The 25938-nt window shown below is 46.7% G+C and overlaps 1 protein-coding gene across 3 annotated transcripts in view; it reads right to left on the bottom strand.

The window, feature by feature from the left end:
* Positions 1-4006: 4006 nt before the first annotated feature.
* SLC22A23 (solute carrier family 22 member 23) overlaps positions 4007-25938 on the bottom strand; it is a 116422-nt gene continuing 94490 nt past the window's right edge. Inside the window, exons 6-11 of one of the 3 annotated variants that reach the window (XM_075493920.1) lie at positions 24044-24133; positions 18249-18351; positions 14986-15218; positions 12270-12302; positions 10292-10415; positions 4007-4791 (exon numbers count right to left, since the gene is read on the bottom strand). In XM_075493920.1, coding sequence (XP_075350035.1) covers positions 4434-4791; positions 10292-10415; positions 12270-12302; positions 14986-15218; positions 18249-18351; positions 24044-24133 — 941 coding nt within the window. In that variant the 3' untranslated portion in view covers positions 4007-4433. The remainder of the gene's footprint in view (positions 4792-10291; positions 10416-12269; positions 12303-14985; positions 15219-18248; positions 18352-24043; positions 24134-25938) is intronic. The other 2 variants (XM_075493921.1, XM_075493922.1) reach the window with 2 other exon arrangements.

The following is a 25938-nucleotide window of genomic DNA, read 5'->3' as shown; positions in this document are numbered from 1 at the left end:
GGGTTTGAACACCCAGTGGCTTCGACATTGCAGATTTGATGTGGGCGCAGAGGGCCCTTCCTTACCTGGTGGGAAGAGCCGCCGGTCCTTGGCCGTAGCTCAAGATCAGAATAGCAAAAAGCAACTGTTGGAGGGTATTTTTGCTTTCATTTACGCCACCCAGGAAACAGAGTCAACTATTCTTCTGTGATTGACTATAGAGGGTAATTGGTTGCAAATCAATGTGCTGATTTAATTAGCCTGATTTACAATCAGCTCATTCTGTTTGTAGAGGAGGGTAGGACCGCTTGCTGAGGTGTCACTGACATGAGCTGCTGCCGGGCTGTTTCAGAAGTCACTGCGAGGGAGCCAGACCAAGGAGAGCAAACTGATGGGACAACGTCATTTTATTCTGTACATTTACATACAAAGTTCTTTTCAGTAGGTACAACAGATGTAACATCATGCAGACATTTAGCTTGTTAAGACTGTTTTCAGTACTTGATTTAAGCTTGTGCTATGAGGAAGCACCACCAGACTATTCATGATCAAAACATACAGTAACACGATTCTTTAAAACTTCATCAGAAACTGAAATGGGGAGGGAGGTCTCACCCACTAGACATAACACACCATACTCCTTTCCCGAAACATTTTACACGATACATTTAAAATGAGGTTTGTCATTTTATTTTTTCTTAATTAAAAAAAAAAAAAAAAGTTACAGCAGGGGAGATCATCCCCCCACTTAATAGTGTTGTCTTATGTGCCAGCTACAGGCGCAACTTGACTTGACATTCACAGAGTTCAGTTAATGGCACTTCTGCTTCCAATTTGGTGACTTTTAGTGTTTGGCTCCAGGAAGTGGCAACAGTAAAGTAAAATACTTCCATTAAAAAAAAAAAAAAAAAAAAAAGCCTGTTCAACGAAACCAAAAAGTCAATCACACAACCTGCTTTCTGAGTGGCCACAAAACGCTTGCAAACAGGCGACTCCCATTATCCATTTGCAGTGTGTCTGGCAACAAAAGCAGTACTGAAACCTTAAAAGGGGACAAACCCCCCAGGATCAAGCATATTGTCACTTTCACATTTTTGTTTAAACTTACAAGGATGGAAGAAAGCCTTTAAATGGTAAACCCAAAGAAAAATCCACTGATGGGCTTAGAGGTTACTGAAGGTTCACAGAAAAAGGCCAAAATGGACAGGACAGCTTTGGCCACTGTTGCAGTGGCCAGAAAGAGCCGCCTGAGAAAAGCCTTTCCTGGTGATGGCTGCGAAGGAGACGCGGCTGAGGAGCTGCTGGCGCGGCAGACTGGGACCCCAGCTCTCAGAGAGCCCTGTCCTGCCGCAGGACTCGGCCGAGCCGGGCAGGCGTCTCCGCGCTTCCTTTCTGCCCTGCTGCATCACCTGGTGCCCGGCTCCTCCGCACGAGATACGCTTAGCAAAAGCTTTCCGACTCTGTGAGTGTGTGCGGAAAAAAAATAATAATCACGGAAGTGTTCATCTTTCCAGAAAAAAGGAGCAAAACTGGAGCTGCCAAGGCAGGAAATTAGTTTGTGTTTTATTGTCAGGACAGAGGCAGAGGGCCAGACCAACTTGAGAAGTTGGGGCTCCCCACGTTGCAGAAGATCAGAACCGACTACCTGGTTTCAGGCAAAAAACCCAAAAGGCAGCAAATCAAGTCAATTTCGTAAGAACTTTTGAAAAAATAAATTGCCGCGTGTTCCCGTCACCTAGTTCGTTTACTATATAAATGTTGATATGTTTAAACAACCATTCTCTTCCCTGGCCCCGTCTGTCATCAGAGAGCAACCACCAGAATGGGAAACGATAAAGCGCCGTGGACAACAGCGGTGAGCACACCAGGACCGCTGACAGTGCTGGAAGCAGCCGGTTTAATAGGCTTGGGGTGGTCTACAAGAGCCGTACCGTATCTTGAGCACACACGCACAGAGACCACGAACGAAGGAGCCGCTGGCTCCACGGCACGATGGATGGCAGGACGCCGCTCTCCGCCTCCGCGCTCTCCCTGCTCCTCCACTTTCAGGCCCTTTTCCATTAAGACTTGTTTTGCTTCTTCAATTTTTTGTTGTGAACCCACTTCCCGCCCCCCACCCCCCTTCCAGATGTGTGTGGCTTGCAACTAGCGTCTTGTATCGAAGGCAAAAGTTATTGCACAAATTTGGCACGTGAATACTGCGTGAATGGGGAAGGCCTGGGTTTTTTCCTTAGGTGAACACAGACTGCAGAAGTCTCAGCGCAGAACAAAAAGAGAAGCAGCCGCGCTCAAGCTTGACAATAAAACTTGAGTGTAAGGAAGATCAGGCTCTTGCTGTCACAGCAAGTCTAGCAAAGGTGAAAAAAACCAGTAGTGTAACTTTGGGCAAAACTACCATCAACTGGTCCAGTGTTTCTTACCAGGCTCAAGAAGAACCCACATGTCCACATCCTCTGTACAAAAATTAGCAGCTTTAGGACAACATTGTTACTCTGAACACAATAATCTCTGTCGCTTCTGCAGGTCTACCTGTCCCCTTGCACTCGTCAGCGTCGGAGGCTGCGCTACTTACTGCATCGCCTGCCGGGGAGCACGTATCTCTGATTTATTGGGGCCTGTAAGAGGACATTGGCAGCCTAATGGAGGATGGAAATAGTTAGGTACAGTAGTTAATTGACAATATATACAGCAAAGGAGGAAGGGGGAGGGAAGGTAGAGGAGGAAAGTGCAAATGAGCCCTTTCCATGCGTACGAATGCAAGATGCACATCAAACAAAGTGGCAATCATATGGACACTCAATACAACATCGACATCCTGCTGCTCTGTTTGTTTGAACGTCTGCACTACCAAGCAATCACAAATGGGTGGCCTGAGTGAGAAAGGAGAAGAGGGAGGGAGAGCAGGGAGGTTAACTACAATGCAAGAAAGCTGTTTGTTTACAAAGTCCTTGCATTGAACTAGATCCTCACGATATTCACACAGTGAGAACCAAAAGCTGATGGCCAAAGGAAATAGTTGATTTGGGGGCTGGAGGAGAGAAGTGAAGTGGCCACTATCAAAGTGCCATCTGCACGGTAAGAGACAACTCGATGTTCATTTTGCTTAGCCTAGAGTAGGATCAATCCAATTTAAGTAATTTTTTTTTTTTCTGAATGAAAATCCTATGAGAGCAGTTGAGGAAGGGGGGAAATCTGGGTGAGTTCACTGTATGTTCTTGGATCAGAATGAGAAAACATCTCAAAGCCCCAAAACGGCCAACAGCAGACTGTAAGTCATTATTCACAGGCTATCAATTCATTCCTTTCCGACAGTCACTTAACCATTTTGTCCACTTAAATTGAAAACAAAAACCCTGGTTCTAAAAGCAGGTAAGGCAATGCCAGGACACTCATTTTGCAGGAGCGGGAATCCCAGCTGCACTGCCTTTTGGAATAACAGTACGGATTGTAGCCCATGCTCCTTACTTTTTGTCCCTGCTGGTCTATGCTCTTCTCCTGGAGCAGTCAGAGATTCTGAGCCTCCTGGTAATTAAAAGCCATTCTTGGCAAAACTAATTTTTGCATCATTGGTCAAATCATTTACATAATCTACATTACTATTAAAGACCAGCGGGAACCATCTAAAATAGATTAATGGACTCTTAAAATGCAGAAGACTGATTCTTATTGAAAAATCAGCTTGTTTGGGTAGGATTTTCTTCACTGCATTTGGTGAAAAAAAAAAAAAAAAGTACTAATTTAGAAAGTAACTTTTAAGTGCACATGGGCTATAAAAACAAACATAAGCTGCCTAAAATGCAGTCAGAGTCACAACAGGTTTTGCTTTTTTTTCTTCTTCTTTTTTTTTTTTTTTTGGTGTATACAAACACAGCAGGCAACCTGGGCGCTTGGACTTTCTAGACAGGCAGAAGAATGTTGCACAAGTCTAAATTTCAGTCAATTCAACTTTGCAGTGGATCCCTCTTTCCTTTAAATAAACACAAAAACAAAACAGAAAACACCCACCCCCCCGCCCCCCATGGTTTCTTTCTTGGAATGGCTGCACCTCTTATAATAAGATGGCTTCGTTTTTGTGATCTATGAAAGGAAAAGGAAATAAAGTGCTTCTTGAGAATAAATCAAAATAAATATACATATTTAATGGCAGGAAAAAAAGAGTTCTGAAGGGCTACCTCCAGCCAGGTCTTTTCTCAGATGAGTCTTTTCCCCCATAACTTTTTCAAGAGCAATCTGCACAACAGTTGAAGATGCCAAAAGTTGCTTTAGCAGCAGAGTTGAATTCCCCCAAGTCTGTGTCTGCTCCTTCACTGGTTTGTAAAATCTGTGCAAAACACATTTGCCCAAAGTGCTGCTCCTCCTGCACAACAGCATCAAATAAAATACAAAAGAAAGAGGAGAAGGGAAAAAAAAAAAAACCCAACCAAAAAAAAGAAGGAAAAAAAAAATCCACCCGGTTACATCGACTTCATCCCGTTGGCAGTGGTGTTCTCCGAGATCCCGTCGCTCACAGCTGCCGAGTCGTGGAGGCCAGAGTAATCCTTGAGTTCAGAGTTTGTCAGGAGCAAGGGCTGCTCCCCCTTCTTGTGCGGCAGGAGGGGCTGCCGGGTGTAATGTTCCCCATCCGGGATGTTCTCAGGCAGGTTCTGGTTCTTGCTCTCTGGCAGCAGCAGGATGCAGATGATGCAGATGAGCGTACAGCAGGCGAAGATGACATGGTGGAGGAAGTAGCCTTTCTGGTTGTGGAGCTCCATGATGGGGGCTGTCAGGCGGCCGAAGCCCGCGCTGGCCAGGACCAGCCCCAGCCCGCCTCCCCTGCAAACACAGCCGAGGTGAGAGCCTGGCCCCGCAGCCCGCTTCTGCCAGCGCAGCCCCATCGGCTCTGGGATGGGGAGCCCGCAGCCCTGACGGGTCCCCCAGACCACCCCCCGTCTGGCACGCAGCCAGCCATCCGAAATCTCTAAGGCAAACCTGGTTTGCTCCCAGCTTTCACACTGCACAGTTACTCCAGTAGGGAGCTGCTTTGCTGTTGTAGATCATTGCTGCCTATTTGCCTCAGCGTGCGGAAATAACTATACTCACTTAAGTATCTTATCACACCCATATAACTGCCCCCACATAAGGAGAAGAGGAGCTTTATCATGTGGGTGCGTAGACAGCCCTCTAAAGTACTCCCATTTCCAAGTATTCCCACATTCAGTGAGGGAAAACCAGATTTTGCTTAGCACGCTGGCCTTCTCCAGCTTAGACAAGACACACCAAGAAGCAGTAGGTGCAGAAGGCAATTTTGGCTGCCTCTGAAGTATCTCTAAAGATCATACATGCATGCACACCAAAAAACAGTGAAAACAGATTAAAGCTTAAAACAAAAAAAAAAAGTGTGAAAATAACCTCATCTTCCTCCCGCCACAAGCACGGAAGTGGCTTGTGCAAGCCCAATTCAGCGCTCTCTCCTGATGCAAGCTATGCAAGCTCTCGGCTATGCAAGCGACCTCTCTTGCAATTCCTCGTCTCGCTCATCGACGTCTCTCCAGGCCCTGGCGCAGGCAGGCCCGGCACGCCTCCGGCCGCCGCGCACGCCCTCCTCCTCCTGAGGCACAGCTCGCGATGCCGGGGCCTGTCCCTGCCGGGTGACCCCGCTCAGAAGCGGCACGGCAGGCGTTTCTCTGGGGCAGACCATTCCCTCCTCCTGCCGCGGCACGACCGAGGTCTGCGGCCGGCCGGTGGAGCGTCACCCTCAAGTGGCTCGTTTCAGCAAAATCTCTGAGAGCGGCAGCTTGTCCTTCATTTTCCAAAGACCCTGCTGCCTGCAGAGGGAGGTCTCCCCGTGAGCTTAATGGCTGGCACCCTGCTCCCCACTCCCCCACCAAGCTCGCCCTGGCAGCACCCCTCCTGCGGCTCCTCCGGGAGATGCCATCTATGCCCAGACCCTCTGGTGATCAGACGGGCTCAGGCGCTTCAGTTCCTGGCCCAGTGGCAGAGATGTAATTATTAACGAGAACCGGACCTTACAGAAGACAAGTGCAGAAGGCAAATGAACTTCTTTACATCAACTACTTGGAAAAAAAAGTTTCATCAACTATTGAGCATACTAGAAATCACAGCACTATAAACCTACAAATGCCAAATTCACTCAGCCAACCACCGTGTTAAAGCTAATCTTCACCCAATCCTTTCCAAAATCCACTGCTGCTTACTTGACAGCTAAAGGGCAGCAAGCACAGGTTTCAAAAGATGCTCTTGGGACACTGAGGGGATCAAAAATTCATGTATGTACCTTCTGATTCTCCAGACTCGGCAGAGCATCGTTCACAGACAACAGTGATTTCCCCAAATACTGCAAAAGCCCTTATTAAAAAATTGCCAGCTTTCCGATGGCAATTTAGAAACCCGGCTGAATGCGGCCATTGTGCAACTGGCCTCCCTGCAACTTCATTAACACACTCACATGAGTAATCGACACAACCAGCCCCGAATGCATGGCAAATCACTCTCCAAGCTGGCTCCGGAGCAACAAAAGCCTGGCTCATTTACATCGGTGTTTGCTACGGCTAAATTGTATCTCGACCCCCGAGAAGGACCTGAGGTGAGTTTTAAAAGCCGCTGTAGAAGGACATCAAGCAAGCTGAAAGGAAACAGGAAAAGGCAACAACAAAGACGGCTCTGTCATTATGGGTCAAGTGGCTTCAGATTTGGAGGGGAAAAAAGAAGTTTTTCCATATGACGTCAGTAATTAAAGCAGGCGTTACTTTATCCAGCGCCATCAAAACCTGGCAGAAGGAGGCTTGGAAATACATTTTGGTATGCATCCTAGAAGATTTTTTTAAAAAATGTTTGACTATACTGCAAATATGAAAATGGGAAAAAAAAAAAAAAAAGAAAACTGAAAATACAGTCAGGAATTTTTTGTTGTTCATGTGCACATCAGGAAAATGGGCACAGGGCAAGAGAGGCAGCACCCTTGTAATTCGCACTGTTTTTGCGGGCGTCATGGGGCAGCAGGTAGAACCCAAAAACGTTCTCAGGGTGCTTTGGGGCACCGCTCCTCCTCAGCACGAGGTCTCCCACGGCCGGGGGCCAGCGTCTGACCTTCAAATGTGCTCCGAGGTGCAGAGCAGAGCCAAGGGAGGGAGCGCGAGGGCTGCTGGCACCCGCAGCGGGCCCCAGCTTCTCCCCTCTGCCTGGCAGCGGCTGCTGTGGGGGGCTTTCCCACGGCACGGCCCCACGGGGGATCACAGCCGCTTCCCCGACCCCTGCTCGCCCAGCGGCAGCGAGGCAGGATGGCTTGCGTGAGGCTTACGGTCCTGACATGGGCAAATGGCAAAGGGACCTTGGTCCAAAATTTTGTCCTCAGAAAGGGCCTCTCTATTCATGGGGGAGAATTTCCTTGCTCGCTACCGCAGTGTTTTTTCAGAGAGTAGCAAAGCATCCTCACTGATATTTTTTGCTCAAACCAGGCTAAACCTAAGAAAGGGGACTTGCCTTTCTCAGCACGGCTCAGGGGAGCAGAGAAATGTTAATCCTACCTTCGGATGGCCGTTTGTCTGTCTTGAGTGAACGGGTCAACACGCAGCATGGCTCAGAGTACAAAAGACCCAGAAAACCACTCAGGCTGGAGGAGACTTTGGGAGAGCCCCTTCTCTCCAGCCTCCTGCACAAAGCGGGGCCAACACTGAATTCAGACCAGGTTTTTAGGGCTTTGTCCAGTCAGCTCAGCCACTTCTTGAAGTCAGTCCCTGAAAACCCCCACGGTTTTTCCCTGCCTTTCCTGTACGTCGGCGACCCTTCGTGCGCTCAGTCCTAGGCCAGAGCTTCAGTAACACACCAGGACGCCCTTGGCCTCATGGGGCAAGGCACCACCTTCGAAAAGCCAGGCCTGGTTCAGGTCCCAGTAAACAGTACTGTACCCCACTGGAAATTTGGCTTGAGACAGCTATTGATGGGCAAAACGCCTAATTCAGCCATCGCTGCCCACTCTTCATTTCTTTGGCTGGGTGGGTGCAAAAGCAGGACACAGATCTCTCTTCCACTTGGTAGTAACTGAGCACGCAGAGGACAGGGAGAGGACACACCGTGCTTTCCTCAGCCTGTTCCTGTTTAGCAGCCGTGCAGACTGCAGCGGTGTTCCCATCAAGATTATTAGAGATCGATTATCGGCACCGCTTCGGGCTTAAATTCAGCATTTGGAACGAGCCCCATACCGAAGCGCTGGGTACAAGGAACGGGAGCTCCTGGTGAAGCCCTCCTAGCTAGCGCCAGGAGACCGGGGTGCAGCGCAAGGGTACGAAGGACCCCTCTGTGCCCCGTGACAGCCTGGCACCTTTGTGTTCCCGGAGCAGGCGGCACCTCTTGGCGATGAAGACGGCTGTTTTCCTCCTACGCTGCTGTAACCGTTCATCTCAACGCCACAGCAGTAGAGCTGGACGGGCGCTACGGCTTCGCTATCGTGCCACCGCTACCCCGATGACGGCAGTGCTGTTTTCCTCCCTCAGGGAGGGGGGATTACAGGTAAAGGATTTGATCGGGCAAACCCCAGAGACGGCCCCAGTGCGCTCTCTGTCTCCCTTTTCCTTAAGGTTCCTTGAGATTCAACCACGAGCGTATTAAGACGGTCTGAAACACTAAAGAGCATCTGAGGCAGTATTTTGGAGAACAGGTTATGAGGGAGCAGCCAGATCCCACCAAAACGCAAGGCACAAGGCAGCTTAACCACACCTCTGCCCGAGACAGGTTTGTGCACCGTCCTGAGCTCCACCTCCTAATCACAGCCCGGAGTGGATCTTGTCAAGAGCTTCACGGTGGTAGGACTGCAAAGTGCTGCAGAGTGTCACCATCCCTATTAATAATCGGAGACCCTGAGGCATATCCAGCTATTGTCACTCGCCTGGTGTCACCCAGCAGAATCAGGGGAAGCAGAATTTCAGCTCCCAGCCAGGATTTTGTCCCCTTCCCTGTAGCAACATCAGTGATTTAAGGAAAAAAGCTTGCTAAGTTCACACTGCACATCTGACCCTACTTGGCAGATTCTCTTCTGGTTGACGTTGCCAATTCCTTATCTATATGTCTTTCAGACAGAGACAAGGAGAAAATTAAAGAGGCATAAAAACACCAAACTGACTGACACGCACATAAGTAAATAGCTGTTAGTGTTTCGGGCTGCTGTATAATCTCCTCACCGCTCACACTGCCTTTCCCTGTGGAAATAACGTTATCTGTAAAATACATTCACAAAGTCAGATAGCTTGGAAGAAAAGGCCATGGATCAAGGAGACTCTGGCTACTCAGCTTACAATTTTCCTATAATACTTTTGCAAAGTTATTGAAAAGGCATATAATTTGGAGAAAAAAAGAAAAAAAAAAAAAGAGTATCCTCTTCCCTCCACCCTCTCTCCCTCCCACCCATATGACCTACATTCCTGGGAAATTCAATGGAGTCAGGGTGGACTCCTGAATCGCTGTGGCATTGCTGAAAGCATAATCCAGAACACAAAAGCAGAACCTTTGTGCTGTGAAAGATAACAGTGAATGCATAAAATGGTACAAAATCCTGACTATACAAAGACATTTTATGGGAAGCTCTCCATTGAAGATCATCTGCCTGATTTCTACTATTGCCCAGGATGAAAACGCTCCTCTTTAGAAAAACTTTGAGCCTTTGCTAACATAGATCTGGGTGCAAAGAGAAAGATGACTTTATCCGCAATGAAGGCAGACCACTCACACTGGTGCTTCTGTAGGAGAGGCAGACTTGCAGAGCACCTACACGCACCAAAAGCATTTAACACCGCACGTTGCAACACCTCCTTTCCACCGAAGCACCCCTATACCCGACCTGATCAACCTGCCCATGGAGGCAGGGGTTGCCTGCACCTACGTCCTCCTCTGCACACTCATGGAATTTCTCTTTTAACGTCAAGCCGTAGGCTCACATGGCCACTGCTTGTACAAATCCAGCACAGTAAGCAAAGCAATAACACGGTTCAACCGCACGATCTGGTTCAGCTAAGTACTGAAGACCGTACCGCACCGCAAACAAGCGCAATTCATACGATGCCTGGCCTGCTGATAATCACCACGATGGGACACAAGGTGGAGCCATCGGAAACAAAGCCTCTCCTGTCTACAGACAGGCATTTACTTAGGCAGACTGACTGCAGCGACATTAAATTAAAGAGCGGCCCAAAAATTGCTGCGAGGTCTCCAATTACGGGGGATTTCCCCTCCCATACAATGTGTTAAGTTACACAGCCAGTTATCAATTAAATGAGGATAATTTCGTCCCCATCCTTTGAAGAGGGGGGTTCCAATGTCTCACCTGATTACTGTGGGTGTGATTTCAGCACAGAAGAACACGCTGAGGCTTCCAACGGCATGTGAAGAAAACATACCCACGATGGAAAACGCGGTAGAGAATTTGTCTTTGACACTGTCGCTCATACCTGTCAAGACAAGTGTGATCATAAAAAGTGAGAATGAGGCCAAACTTCCAAGGAAGAAAAGAAGAAAACAGGTTTATGTTACTCATTCTGCCTAGACAAGAATTTGAGTCATTTTTGTAATACTAATTTAAAACTGGTATTTATAAAATCCATTCCCCAAGCACCCGAGACACAAACATACATGAAAAAAAATCGTAAGTGCATGCCAAAAATGGCAGCGACCTTTGAACTATTTACGCGCAGCCACCACAAAAAGGTAAAACCCAAGAAAAAAACACATCTTTGGGCAGTCTTTTAGGCACCAGCCACTTCCCTCCCACGTATGACAGACAAGCGGAGGCAGGCAGAGTTCATCAAGCTGCCAAACATCTGGTACAGCTCGGTGGCTTAGGCACGGGAGAGCTCGCGGGGCAAGAGGGGAACGAAATAAAAGTGCTCCCATCTCTGTGCTACGCCCTGCACATGATCAGTCTACAAACTCTGTCGTAACCCCCAGCTTGACAGCCTTTGCCTGACAACTCTGGGCGAGAAAAGCCGATGCCAAGGACGGTGAAGCACTCCCCTAAGTCACCGTGTCCAGCAAGGCTGTTTGCTCAATCATTTCACGGCTGGATGGCAGCAAGGTTTGCGGGAGTGAACAGTGTCTATCAAGCACAGGGAGAAACCCCAGTAAATCCAAACAAAGCTGAAGGAAACTCTCTCCTGGCGACGATGACAATACATCCCTCACTCGATCCCTGCTCACCACCTTCTGCTGGCAGGGGCAGGATATCTGATCCAGGGTTGTACAGGCGCGCGTGGTCCATCCTGGCCAGCGAGGAGGCCACGTTGTTCGCAGAGACTATTGCGCCGTACGAGGGGAACACATCGTGCCTAACAGGAGCGCTGGGGAAAGGACTGGAGCTTTGCAGCCATCGCCCTCCACCTTCCTCCAGCCAAGTCCTGAGATCTGCCCAGAGAAAGGGCCGCTCATCAGCCTGCAGACCCAAAGCAGGTGCACTTTCTGGGCGGGATCCGATGAAAAGTAACACCTGCTTTTGTTCTTGCTGAATATATCAGCTCTCAGGGCAGCAAAAGGTATTCGGGACCTCTTAGGTTACAACTTCCGAAACATGCTACAGCCTGCTCAGGGCTAAGCCCTTTCTGCAATGCACCCCGAGTCTGGGGGAGAAAGCCAATACTGCCAGCAGATAAGGATGGGAGCGCGGCACCTTGCAAACGATGGGTCTCTGAGGCTGCCTGCCAACTCTTGCTTAGCGGGTGAGGCTGCACCACTGACCCCGCAGGGAGTCGGGACTGCTCAGCAGAACAGACCTTGGGAAAGCTGGGCAAGGACAGGTCTGTTAAATCAAATACAGAAGGGTAAATTTTGTTCCCCTGTAGCCTGTCACTGCATTGCTATTACAGTACTTCAGGCTGCGATAAGGTGCAGTATTTTCTGGGAAGTATTTTCTAAGGTGCCCAAGTTCCCTTCTCAGAAGGGACTTTGGCATCTCAGATATTTCTGGAAAAGACTAAACAGGGAATGTTGCTTCTGAGAAGACGACTTTCTGAGAAAGCCTTGCCCCATATCTAAAAATAAACCTTGGGGGACCTCTGCACCCTCTCTTGACACGCAGAGGCGAGTCAGACTAATGTGGAGGGGATGCTACACTGAGAGACCGCATATAAACACACAGGCCTGCCTACGAGCGGGGTCCCGAGGCACTGTGTTAGAAGTAGGCTTTCCCCCTGCACCCCTCTGCGGCGGCAGCTCTGCTCTGGGTGCTTTGGCCCCAGCCTTTCGGATCTACCTACTCCCGGGGGAGCGCTTCCTGCACTTCGGCATGATGCAGAGTCGTCTGTAAACCATACCTGAGTCTGGAAGTTGACTGTATTTTCCAATCACTGGATCCAAGACCACAGAAGTTACAGTAAGACAAAAATAAGAGAGAAAGGGAGAGAAAACAAGAACATACTATTGTTACATATTTATTTATCCAAAGAAAAAAAAAGGTAAATCCCACATGCCACCCTAGCCCCCCCATACTCTTCTCCTTTCCCATGCCATGGCTGGCACATCTTCCCATGGCCACCAGATAGGACATGCTATTTCCAGGCCCCTTTCAGCCAGAGGACAGCATGCTAATGAGACAGTGATAACAAACACAGCAGTAAAGCATTTTTAAGAGCCCCAGAATTACCACTGGGATTAACACAAAGGCGCCTCTGTTATTAACAAAGGGGGAGGAGAGAAACTGCCCTCGTGTTGCAGCCCCGAGGGAATGGCCAACAGAGGCTTTAGTTAGAGAGCAAAACTCTGGGCGTCAGCACCGTCGCGCTGGTGGGAGACCTATTCCTCACCAAAACCTTGAGCTGGTGCTCCGTGTGTCATGCTAGCCACCAGCTGCCACGCGTCCTAACCGCAAAGGAGCCCACGGCAGTACCGGGCAGCGAGGGGAAGGGCAGTGGCACGAGCCGGGCACAGCTCTGCTGGTGATCTCCCACCAGGCTCCTGCGACGTCCCAGGAGACACCCTGGGGTCCGGAGGAAGGGCCAAACACCGCAAGCCTCAAGGTCCACTGCGGGTTTGCTGCTGCTGATGGAGAATACCCCTCTCCCTCTCCCACCCTCCTTCTCAAATTCTGATTTAATTTGCTAATTACACCCAAATTATGCTAAGCTAAAACACGCAGGAGGCTGTAAACAGATTTCATAATCAGCAGGGTCACTGCTTCTCTCCAAACACTATTTAGCTCTTCTGAGGAAGAAGGGGGGCATGGTCTAGAGTGGAGGGAGACGAGCTGCTCTGATGTTCAAGGCTGCCTTTCCCTCCTCTTCTCACAAAGAAAGGGGCGAGGGCAGAGTGGGGAAGGCTGATGGGTGCATGGCATTGAGAGAAGTCTAGGTGCCAACGTAGCAGAACACACCTAGAGCCCATGGCTGCTCTTACTTTTAGCAACTTTGCTCACAAAACCGCCTAAACCCGTTATGGAAAGGGTTGTAATGATTACTACAGGGTGTTCCTCCCCACCTCCCGCACACCTATTTTGTTGAAAAACTGCAACCAGATTTTCATGGCTCTGGAGCAGACTAATGGCTCTGGCACACTTTCTCTCCACTAAGCAATTGCATGTTTATTACCTCAATAGCCTCAACACACATCTGACATGCTTAAACAAAAAATTAGATGAATCCAGTGTAGAGAGACCCTGATGGACACCACCACAAGAATGTGGAGTTTCGGGAGGTCGCGCACACGCACAGTGCGCATCTGCTTGTGAATGGTCACAGTCCATCAATGGGCTGGGGATGAGGTGGGGCCAGGGGGCATCTCCCACTCTCAGCTGGGACTGCTGGACATGGTAAACGTGTACTCAAAGGGAATGTAAACATCTATGCCAAGCTGGGAGCAAACACATGCGATTGTGGAGTTACCTCCATGTCATGAAAGAGGTTCCCTGTTTCCCTCCTACACTCCCACAAATAGCGTGTTCGCTAAAGGTTAACTCGGGAAACGCTTTCAGGAAACACGGTCTGTAAATATGAACAATTCTTGCTGGCTTGGGGCTGCCTTCAGCATGTGGGAATGTGAAATCTTTCCATCCTCAATGCAAAAAACTCTTTCTCATTAAAGCCCTTAATTATTTCTAAACTTAGAAATGAAAATCAGCAACAACCAGTGTTCTGGTGTTCATCTCATACCCAGTTTGTCCAAAGCATGTCTCAACCCGCTTCCTCCTTCCTTGGGGTGAGGTTTCATGGGACAGGGGTCTAACGGTTGGCAACTGCGAGAGTTGCAAAGCACATCCCACCTTCCCTCTGCTTCAACACCTCTCTGATCCATCAAGTTCAACTTCCTCAACCAACAGAAAATTAAGACAAGGAAATAAAATAAAAAAAAGGAAAGGGAATATTTCTGTAGCAGTTTTAATAGCTGGAGCAGCTCAAAAGGGCCAGAGAAATGTCACCACCTGCAAAGGAGGAGGTGGGACACTCTTGCTTTTGGCAGGAACAACCCATTTGAAAAGCTGTGTCACCTCACAAAATCTTGTGTATATGTTCATGTGGACTATACATACATACCATGTTAAAAGCAGGGTCTTTCAGCTGCATATTTCCATGCTACCTGTATATTACTTGCATGTAGCACGATGCTCAGAGCAGGCAGAGGACATACACCTGCTGCTTTAACTTCTGTTTGGTTTAGAGGCCATTTGAGAAGCAGACTCAAGTGGGAAATTTTTCTCTTCCCAATCCCTACCCAGCTCTTTCCCCAGAGGCTATTTCACTGAAATAAAATTAAAAATGTTTTTTGTTTGTTTGTTTGTTTTTAAGTGACAGCCCTAGAAGCAGCATGAATGCTCAGTGTGCTTCACCACAGGGACTCATCCAGAACACAATGCCTTTTGTTAATGAACCTAAGACAACAAGTGTTTGGGGAATCCTTCAAACAAAATTCAGCTGCTTAAACTAAGCAGGTGTACAGCATGTCAAATCTGAGAAAGGCAAAGGAAATGCTAATATTTCCCGATCCCTTATTTGCAAGTCAAACTCATGTGGTCCTGAAAAACTCTCGTCTCCAACTTACAGTTGAGAAGGCCCAGCTGTAGGAGCGATGCCAGGGCTGTAAGGATCATGAAAAGCAGGAGTCCTCCTCTCCTCCCCAGAAACCCGACCACCGGGCACATGGCCAGGCAGGATGCCAGCGCAATCCCAGCCATGGTGTAGTAGTCCGCATAGAAGTTGTGGGTAATCGCCATCTTCGCTTCGTGCCCCATCATGCTTTTGGCAAAACAGTGGTGTATGCCGTAACCGGTCAGCCTAGGGGAAACAGGAGAGGGCAAGAGGAGATCATCGCTGAGAAGGCAGCCACGCACTGCAACGTAATTCAATGTAGGAACACGTTAATGCAGGAAGAATTTCTTCCGCTGCAGGAATACAACACCTACTGCAAAAAGACTCATCTCGGACTTCTAGGTGCTACTGTAAAAATAAGCAATGATCAAAAGAAGCAAAAGAAAAACCTCTATTCAACCAGATATTTGCAATCTACTGGCTTTATTCATATAGCTGTTGCTCATGGTACGATTAGGGTATGAGCAACTTTACAAGGACTCCTAGTGGGTGATTGGTTTTCCCAGCATATTCGAGAACTCCCCTATCTCGAGAAGGACGTATCTCTCTTCCCAGTGCATCCGCTGACAGCCACAGAGCCAGCGCTGCTGCGATGAAGCAGCCTGTGTGCTCGGACAGTCAAAACACCATGCAATACAGATGTGTCTTCCAGGAAGACCTGCCTACCTGTGGCATTTGGTCATGCTAAAGACTGCATCTCACTTCCCAAGCTAGTCTGTTACAACTGAAAACTCCTTAGAAATGAGTATTTGAAGTCACACGTGCTGCAATGATTATTACAATTATGAAACGATAAGCCTCAATTCAATCTACACATTTGTACCACCCTTCATAGCAATGCGTCTCCCCTTCTTTTAAAAGTTTCTTTATGATGCCAGTGATCAACATCTTGCCACTCCATTTCGCTCCTCTTTCTCCTGTCCCCCTTGCCCCCCAAAAAAGGGAGAAGGAAGGAGAAGGAGAAGGAAGAGCAGGGGGCTGGAGGTACAGAAGTCAGATGAGAGGCCCCAGCATCACCCCTGACGTGGTGCAAAACTGCAGCAGAGCTGCTACGGGAGGTCAATGCTCCCAGCTGCCTCCATCGCAGCACAAATACCCCTCCTGTCCCTGGCATTTAGACCAGACAAACCTCATGTCACAAATTAATTGTGCCTGACAGAGCGGCAGGCACGGATCCAGGTCTCAAAAAAATGAATGGCAGGTACATTACACTGATACACCTCTATCCTCCTGAAGGTCAGGAATTTGAAGCTCTGTCAGCGTAAACTGGATATTAATATAAGCATAGAAACAGTTGGGGGAATATGCAACCGCTGAGTGCATGACAGCCCAGGGCCTGGGGAATTTCTCTTGCGACCTTGTGAATCAATGCTATAGTTCAAAAATACACCCCTGATACCAAACACCTTCCCCCTGATAAAAACCTAGCACAAGCACTTGCTGTTACACAAGAATGTAATTTGCTTTGGATATCTAGATTATAACTGACTCCTCCCATAAGAGAAGTACTAATCAGCAAACAATATTAATAAGAGGGCAGAGTTAGCCAGTGTGTATCTTCTCTCTTTCTCTTCTGTGTATGCAAACACACTTGCTGAAGTTGTTATTTAGGCCATGACCTATAAACTAAATTAATGTATCATTTGGACTTTACTTTCCAGCCTGCTTCCCCAGGAATTACTCTATTGTCTTAACTTGCTGAGCAGCTCAGAACAGTTGCTTTTGAAACTAAATACATTTATCTCCCTTGATGTCTTATCATTCCCTGCAAAAGGTTCCTTCTCCATGTTCCACACTACTAAAATTTAGCACAGCCCCATCTAACAGGAATAACAGAATTAAAATTAAATAGTTTTTTTTTTCCACCCCCTAAAAACAAACATGAAAGCTATTTCCTCAAACACGCATCTGCTTCACGCTCTACTTGGATGGCAAACAGCCTCCATGTGCTATTGCCAGGAGTTATTCTTTGGGCTGCCTCGTTCTGGTTTAGGGAATTTCCAAACGTGCATAATTAAAGGAGAAGGGGAGAATTCCCCACGTAAATATTTTTCACAAATACAGTTAACACTGGCTATTAAATCCACCAGCTTAGCCTAAGAGAAAAATGCTGTTTCAGAACAGAGGGAGGCACCCACTGGTAGGTGGGAGAGAGACACAAAAAACATAAAACCAGAGCTGGTTCTGCAACCGGTAACGCTGGAGACTGACCCCTGAGGTCCGTGTGGCTCGGGTAGACTATCTGCCCAGCACAGGGGCTGTCCTCTCTGGGTTATGACTGATCCATGAGCCTGTTAACAGGAGTGAAGGCTCCAGAGTAGGGCCATGATGTGATGAAGAAAAGGCCACAAGAGCACTACGTACTTCCAAACAGAGCAGAGGATGGGGGCTTTCCAGTCTTCAGCCCACCTCCCATTTGAAAAAAATCACGAAAGGAGTTCAAATGGGCATTTTATAATATTTAAAAATGAGAAAAATCCACTGCTGCTGCCCTCCCAGAAGTTAGGTTTGGTTAGAGGCTAAACTTGTAGCCCATCTATTTCCTCTTTACAAGGTGCTCAGTTCTGGACAGAAGGTCTCAGAGCCTGGAACCTGCAAAACCCTCAGGCAGATGCCTGGTTTTGCCCATGTAAGCATGTCCAAGCTGAAGCCTTAGGACGCAGGCATCACATTGCTCTGTGCAAGACTGCACATTCTCCCTGCGTGCCCCATACGCGATTTGGGAGTGCTGAAGCACTTTGCAATCTGCTTTTGAAGACCTATCAGGGACAGCTGTTATACAAGGGAGCAGGCTCGTATTTACTGGCAAGCAACATCTTCCTCTGCAACACAGCTATATCAGATGTAAACAACTGGAACTTGCGCTCCTGTGGCATTAATGATTTCAAAAATCCCACCCAGGATGCCAGCAGCAGATGTCTGCATGCGTGAGCATGTACCCGCACGTGGCCACACGAGACCACTGGTGATAGCAATGCACTTGCAGCATGACACCTAAGACACATGGTGCTGCTGCCTGAAACAGCCAAGGAGTTTCTCCACGTTTGCCATAAAAAATAATTCCCTGCAACAGCTGGTGTTTTTCCAGGATCATTTATCAGAGACACTAGCGAAGGGTCCCACACTAGGAAGCAGAGGAGCTCCCCCATCATTTCCCATTACTCCTTCCAGTTCACCAACCACACAACTATCCAAACAGAAGGAGATTGGACTTACGAGTTCACACACAATACTACGATGTTTTTCCACAGGTTCCTTGTTCCCACCACTTTAACAATGCAGACTTTCTTCGGTCTCCTGGTGATCTCCTTTTCCAGCTCTGAAACAAACCAAATCAAAATTATTCTTTCACTGGGGAGAACAAGAAGGAGAAGCTTCGCTTGTGAACTACAGATATTCTGAGGGATGTTCTGGAGAGCAGGCCACTGTCGCTTACACTAACAGGAGCTATAAAAATGCTGAACAACCTGCCTAAAGTTCACCTCAGGTTTCTCCTTTTCTTCCAGGCTTCCCTTAACCTTCTTGGAGCTGAAGAACTGTCCAAGAACTCCCTCACACCCCAAACCTTCTCCCAGTTTAAAACTTGTATGGGAAACGGGGGCAGTACGGAGCTGGATCCCAGCAAGCATGATATAAAATTTCCTGAAGAACTTCAGGATTCTGTTAATTTTTAAACCCCCCACAGGCAGGACTCTGCTTGTGCAGTTACAAGACCTGCTGCCTTTCTGCAATGCACACCTGAAAAGCCATGGAAAGGACTGGAGCTCAAACTTATTTTTCATGGGAATCTTTTGAGGTTTGTTGAAATCCAGGCTTCAGAAAGAAGTGGCTAGGACACTATGTCAGCTCATCCTCTTCCCCCCCCATTTCAAATATTTAAAATTGTTCTGATGGATGTCCTAAACAGAAGACATTTCCTTAAAGAAAAATCCTTGGGCATCATCAGCCGTGATGTCTTTGCATTTCAGAACTAAAGCCTCACCATGTCCTTAAAGTGCTGGGCAGCTGCAAGCTAACTTTTTTTTGCAATGCTACATTAACACACAAGCCTCACAAATATTGCACCCAATATTCTTGTTGGCACGGGACAATAACGAAGGGCACTGCTGACTTCCCAAATATCACTACGTTAGAGCTTGAACACCTACCTAAGCATGCCAACAAAACCACTGTTTCCAAGCTACTGGATCAGTGAGACAGCTGCAAGGGCATAAAGTCCGGTAAAAATGGAAGCAGCTGTCGTTATAAAGAAGCATCACAAAAACCATGCACCCCAAGAGTACAGACTAGGGCTGGTTTTTAGGGCAAGGACTTGTACTGCTGCTTTCTAGAATGACTGCATTTAAAGGCAGCAGCGTGGCCCTGTTCTGGACCGTGCATCTGTTCCCTTCCTGCATACGCAATTAGCCCGGGTGTCCTCAGTTGTCCGCACTGGCCTGCCTCGACCTCTGCCTTGCTCCACTGAATAGCAATCTCTTTAAGAGATGCGAGACAGGGAAAAATAAAAGCAAGCTGCAGGGGAAAAAAAAAAAAAAAAAAAAAAAAAAAGAGATAAATGACCCGAATTTCCAAACAAAACAAAAGACACATTTGTCTGCTGCTATTTGAAAATTGTATCATAAAAATAATAAATCAAAGAAACACTATATATATGCAAATAGTCGGGCTATTCACTGCTTACAGGTAACTCCTGGTCTTCTATCTAGAGTAACTACAGGGAACGCTCCTGAGAAAAGTAGCAAAGGGTATTTTACATTCATGATTGTATTTAAGCAGAATATTGCTGTACTGCTTTCCTTACTACCTGATAATATCCATTCCTCTCCAGAATCTACACAGCATGAAGCTCACAAAAGCATAAAAACAGAGGTGGAGCAAAAGAGGAAATTGGTCAAATTAATATTTGTACTACAGGAGCACTCAGCAGGCTCAGCAATGGATCAGGGCTATATTAAAAAAATAAGCAATAAAAAAAGATGGTACTTAATCTCAAAGCACAAGATCAAAATGATTTTTGTAGCAAGATTCTGGAAAGGAGTAAGTGGGAATAAAATAATTCAGAACAACTGAAGCAGTTAGATAAAACATAGCTATAAAGCCTATAATTGAGCCCAAGCCAAGCCTTCTACAGCAAAAAAGTCAAAGCAAGCACTAGAAACAGCACAAGGTTTTGAAAAGCTGTTGATGACTGTTTACTATTTCAGCTGAAGGGCAACAATGAAAATCACCACCCAAACAACACACATTGCACAGATTTCATGTGCACGTAAGGGTTCACTCTCAAGCTGTCTAAAAATGACCAGATCTGGCCTGTCAAAGTAAAACATCTCCTCCGTCAGCAGAAGACAGTCCCCGATGCCATATTATTCCAATTTTCTTAATGTGGGTTTTTTTGTTTCTCAAAGTCATTTTTACTTTTTTCTTTGGGAAGACAAAGTAGGTTTTATTGCCAATACGTGCTTTGTTAAGCCACATGAAATTAAGAGAAGCAACGCTTAACTTGGTTACACTTCTCCGCAGAGCCAAACATTATTTTGCCCTCCACTCCTGCTTTGTTCGTACATTCGGGGTTGCTACAACCCATACGCTCTTAATTTATTGTCACGCATCCTTCTCGTGTGCATTCAACCCCCCTTTTAACCTTTCTTATAAATCAGTCCTTCCAAACTAATTCCCGTTACTGTTTTTCACTGAACTGCGGTTCTACCCTCACGTAACGAATAGCCTGTGGGTTATGTGAACTGGCAAACACATCCTCTGCTTCAGCTGCAGCAAGAGGGATTTCACCCCTTCTCTACCCTGCCTCACACAGTCTCCCTTCAGTAGATCCTTGCTTCTGCTCTGATGGGAGTTAAACTCCATGGATACATAGCATCATTATACGAAAATGTCCCAAAAGAGATTCCAGATGTAGTTGCATTACAAGGATTAAAGAAAAAAAAAAAAAAAAAAGGAAAAAAATCATGGGGGGAGGAGAAGAAAAAAAGAAAAAAAAAAGAAAAAAAGAAACTTGCCTCAAACCTTACACAAAAGAATGCAAACAGCATCTGACTTTTTACTGAAAACCTACTGGCTCTACCAGCTATTTACTCCTCCATCACTCTATGATGTGTTAAAACTCCAAATCTAAGTCACCTGCTTCAGATGAATGACTCCCCAAGTCTCCAACACCATCTATCTTTTCGACGGCTTTCTCCATCCTTTATTTCTATATATACAAGTCAGATGTTCTCAAAAAAAAAAACAAACCAAACCACAACCCAACAACCAAAACCAAAACAAAAAACCAACCGAAACCCCCGCCACCTCAAAATCAATCATTTACAATAAGCAAAATATCATTCGGATAGCAACAAATAAGCTATATGACTTGTAAAAAAGTCACCAGCTACAGAACTGGCTCTCATTTAAGTGGCCTGCTGTTTTTGGAGGTAGAGTGCTTTGCACAAAAGGACCTGCTCTGACGGGCATCAGGAGAGCGGCAGCTCTTAGGCTGTCTGGACTTCATAGGTCAAAGTTAAGATCTTAAAAGAGAAGTCATGCCACTGCCTATTAAAACCCCATGGAAGCAAACTACTGCTCTCTCATTTACTGGAATACCACCAGGAAAACTCCCCCTACCCCCAGCCTATTCTTTGATTTTGCACTGAAGTCACCAGTTCAGAAGGAATTTGCATTAAACGTTTCAGTTCTGACTGATTTACCAGAAGGATGAGTGTGGAAAATAAAAAAATATTTTTATTCATTTACTCAGAGGCCCATTATGAGTTTTCCCATACTCCGGAGCCCACACACTCTCTAGGCTTCCTATTCAGGGACTCAGTAGAAAAAACTGTCAACAACCTAACTCTTTATATCTCAGTGGAAATTAAAACTATTCATTGAGAGACTTTAAAAGTCTCACGGGGAGGGGAACCCTACCAGCTTCCAGCTCCCAATGCTGCTGAATTCTCGTGGGATCCTCTGCGTTCAGGAGCATAGCTTTCAAAATCAGAAAGTATCTTTAAAGCCTTCAAATGAAGCCACCCATCTCTGCATCACTTGGCAAAGACAAAATAGACAAAGCTCAAATCAAGCCGCTGAAAAAGGATGTCCAAAGTGACAAGGGTCCTGTGGTGATGGACTTCTGCTGGATTTTTCTGGCTGCTAAATGATACTGTCAGTAGCTCTTTGAACATGAAAAGAGCTATGGAAGCCCAGCACAGAGGCTCAGTCAATCCCCAGAGCACAATAGCTTTGCAGCAGGAGGTAGATCAGTGCAAAATGCAGAGCTGAAGCAACCTGCTCACAGCCACACTGAGTTACTGGTACACAGGGTTGTTTATACGTTCCAGGATTTCTGTCTCCATGAAAAACCTTTCTGTTCTTCTTTTTTTTTTTTTTTTTTAATCATGGAGGACTAGCAGCCTGATACATTGCATTTTTGAAAAGCCTAATAGTAAAGGAATATTGAAGGCTATCAAGTCACATACAGAAATTATGAGCAGGGTAAGAAGCTGATTGATGGGCAGACAGCAATAAGGGGTAGAGAAATGGAAATCATAAGTGGATGGCAGGAGGTTAGTGGCAGAGTGACTCATCTTATTCTCAAAAAAAAAGAAATCTAGTTTAATAACCTCACTAGGGAGCTTGACACAAACCTTAGGAATGTGCCAGTGAAGTCTGCTGGTGACAAAGTGAGGCACTGCCAGCAGTACAGCACAGAAATGGGACATCAGAGGGAACTGGGTGAGCTTGAGACCATGCGTGGCAAAGGCAAGTAAAAAATGCAAAATACAAGGTAAGACACCCAGGGACTAATGGGAAATGCTTCTGCTGGAAGATAATACTGTGTTGGACTTGGTTGTATACTACTTGATCACAAGTGACTATAAGGTAGCAGTCTGTTGTGTCCATGAGGTATTTGCAATTCAGACAATGAAATACTGGTGCTCTTTTACAATTCTGGTCATCAATATTTGAGCAACTAAAGCCTTGGCAAGCCTACTTATAAAAGGAGAGGAAACAGAGGAGAACTTCAGCTCAGCAAAGGAATGGGGCTGCTGTCTGCTCACACAGCATGGGAAAAGAGAAAAAGAGATTTAAGATAGAAGATAGCCACAGACAGGAGCAAATAGGAATGGAAAAAAGACAAAGAACCTGGACAGCTATAGTGTATTTGAACTGAATGCTAAAATGTACCCTACCACAGGAGCAATTTGGATTCTGGAATGGCGTTCCAACAAAAGCATGGGACATAAATACTAACAGCATTTAAAATGAAGCTCATTTCTTGAGAGCAACTGTATAACTCGATGACTATAATAGCAAAGGACTGATTGCAATAATTTGTTTCAATCCTGTATTTCTAATTATATTCAAAAAAAGATAGGAAAAGCTAGACATAAGGTTGCCATTGCAATCTTCAATTGCTCGTATGCATTATGATACAGCACTGAATTAGATGATCACACATTAGTTTTTCCCCCAGAATGCTCACTACAGTCAGCAAATGGGCAGCTATTAATGATGTCTCTTCCTTCCCATTCAACATGTGCCTTGTTATCCAAACCTCCCAGTGAATACAAAATCATAGGTTTCCTCAGAGACATTCCTACAGTGCTGTCAGAATATTCACGTACTTCATAAATACCAAGGAAATAATCTCCACCACCTTCTTGTAAGAGTAAGGACAAAGATTATTCCTGTTTTGCAGGCAGGGAGACAAAATACAGAGGAATTGTGTCCAGAATGAGAAAAATCATGCAGCAATACCCCTTGTAGGTGCCAATATAAATGCTCCAGCTTTCTGCAAATCAAGCCCCAGAATTACATGCTAGAGACAGACACTGAAGAAATTGTGATTAGTGACAGCACTGGAAGAGCCTGATTCCAGGGAGATTTCCATCATCCTACAAGGACATCCCTGACAGACACAGGGAATGAGTACAGCTCTTCAGGAGGCATTCAGCTTCATTTCCCCAAGACTGTCCTCTTTCCTTCTGCAATGCTCTGCCTCATTCACTACACACCTTCCAAATTCTGCAACAAATGAGGAACAGACAACAGCTTCATTCCCACAGCATCGTCCATCCTATGCACTGATTCGTCCATCCTATGCCCTGTGGAAAAAATAGGTCGTAATCATGTTATTAAAGGCTGTATCATCATGCCTTCATGCCAGGAGGCCAAGCAAGGGTTGCCCAGGCAACCTGACTTCTTGCATTTCCCAGAGCGTGACTTGTCAACATTTACATTCCTCTAACATTACCAACATTTAAAAAAAAACCCAACAAAAAACCACCAACACAAAGGATACCTCAAATGTCATTGTGTGGAGCCGCATCTGGGCCATCAGGAGGGTTCAGATACCTACACGTGCATTGCTGCTATCTACTGCAGGAGCTATGGAGGAAACCTCAGCAGGCAGAGCAGGTGAGTTAGGCAATACAGAGGGGTGAGACACACATTTTAGGAGTGGATTTCACAAGAGAAGAGTGCTGAGACTGAATCCTTGGGCTCGACAGCTTGTTCTGGAGGGAGGGAGGGGGAAGCAAATGATGACAGCCCCTTTGGTCTCCATGCTCTAGCTCTCCTCTTCTTCCTCCACAGCCGTTAATTCCCCCCAGTCCCTTGTTGCCTTTGCCCCTCTAAGTCCCCTCCAACTATCTTTATTCTTTGCTCCCACAACTCTTTTCACTCTCCTATTTCCTCTTTTCTCTGCCCACCCGTCCCTCTTACTGCTCTCTGCCTCCGCTTGGTGCCCGAGGTCTCCTCTGCCAACCCCTCACATCTGCGTCCAGGCTCACCCATCCTCTCCCCTCTCGGTGCACGTGGGCCGGGGGAGCGCTGGCAGGGCCAGGGCTTGCTGCCAGCCCTCCGTACGCGGTTCCTGCCCTGTAAAGCCGGCTCCTCCGGCAGGAAAGGTAGCACTGCAGACAAAGGGCCAGTGTGCCAGCCGGGCACAGAGCAGCTGCGACAGGCTGGAGCGCGGCCAGCAAGAGTCTGCAGAGGACTCAACTGGTGAGAAAGAGTCATTCAAGCTTCAACAGAGGCTGACAAACACCCCCTCTCCTTTTTTTTTTTTTTTTTTTTTAAATTTTCTAGCATATTTGGCTTTTCCCAGTGGCATCAAAAGGCACATCCTCAGTAGAGTGCTCCCTTTTTCCGCTGTCCCATCCAAACTCTGCCGCTGTCAGAGGTCACTACTGCCCTCACCAGGGATACATCAGGGCACACATGGGCTCTCCTCTTCCATTCCTGTAGACCTAGCCAGCAGAAGACGACTTACACTGATCAGTTCTATTCTTGTTACTTGCTATTATCATGTACGACACGTCCTGAAAGGGTTGCACAAACTCCATCAGTTCCTGCTCCTGGACAACAGGGGACCACCAGGAGAAACCCAGCCCCTCCTAAAAGCTGATTTAACTACAAGAGGGCAACAGAAATCACTGGCTGGTTTTGTTTGAGATAGAAATCTCTGTCGCTGACACACAGTCCTTTGTAAGACTTAAAGGCTGCCTTCAAGTAGCACCTTGAACTGTTTTCACTAAATTTCCCACATTTACCTGATTACCCTCTGGGACTTGATGGGATATTTAAGTCTGGTTCCATTAAACAACCAAGAAACAGGATCTGGTAAAGGAACACATCTGGCAGGTTTGTACATAGTAGCATCACATGGAGTCACCTGTATTATGGGGCCAGGGAATTTGCTTTCTTTCTCTAGCTAATACACCTGGCTCTTCATCTACCACAAGCTTTAAAACAGTAGTGTAGTTGTAGGTGTGATGGTCTAAGGGTATGAGTAAAGCTTTGTAGGGAGAGTTAATCTCTTCTATTAGGGAAAGAGACTGACTTTCAGACATAAGGCTTTTTCACTCTTCCCTCTGCTATTTACCCAATCTAAAAAACCCCACGTAAA

The sequence above is a fragment of the Mycteria americana genome, chromosome 2 (assembly GCF_035582795.1).
Source record: "Mycteria americana isolate JAX WOST 10 ecotype Jacksonville Zoo and Gardens chromosome 2, USCA_MyAme_1.0, whole genome shotgun sequence".
Taxonomy (NCBI): Eukaryota; Metazoa; Chordata; class Aves; order Ciconiiformes; family Ciconiidae; genus Mycteria; species Mycteria americana.
This window is presented reverse-complemented; position numbering and strand designations above follow the sequence as displayed.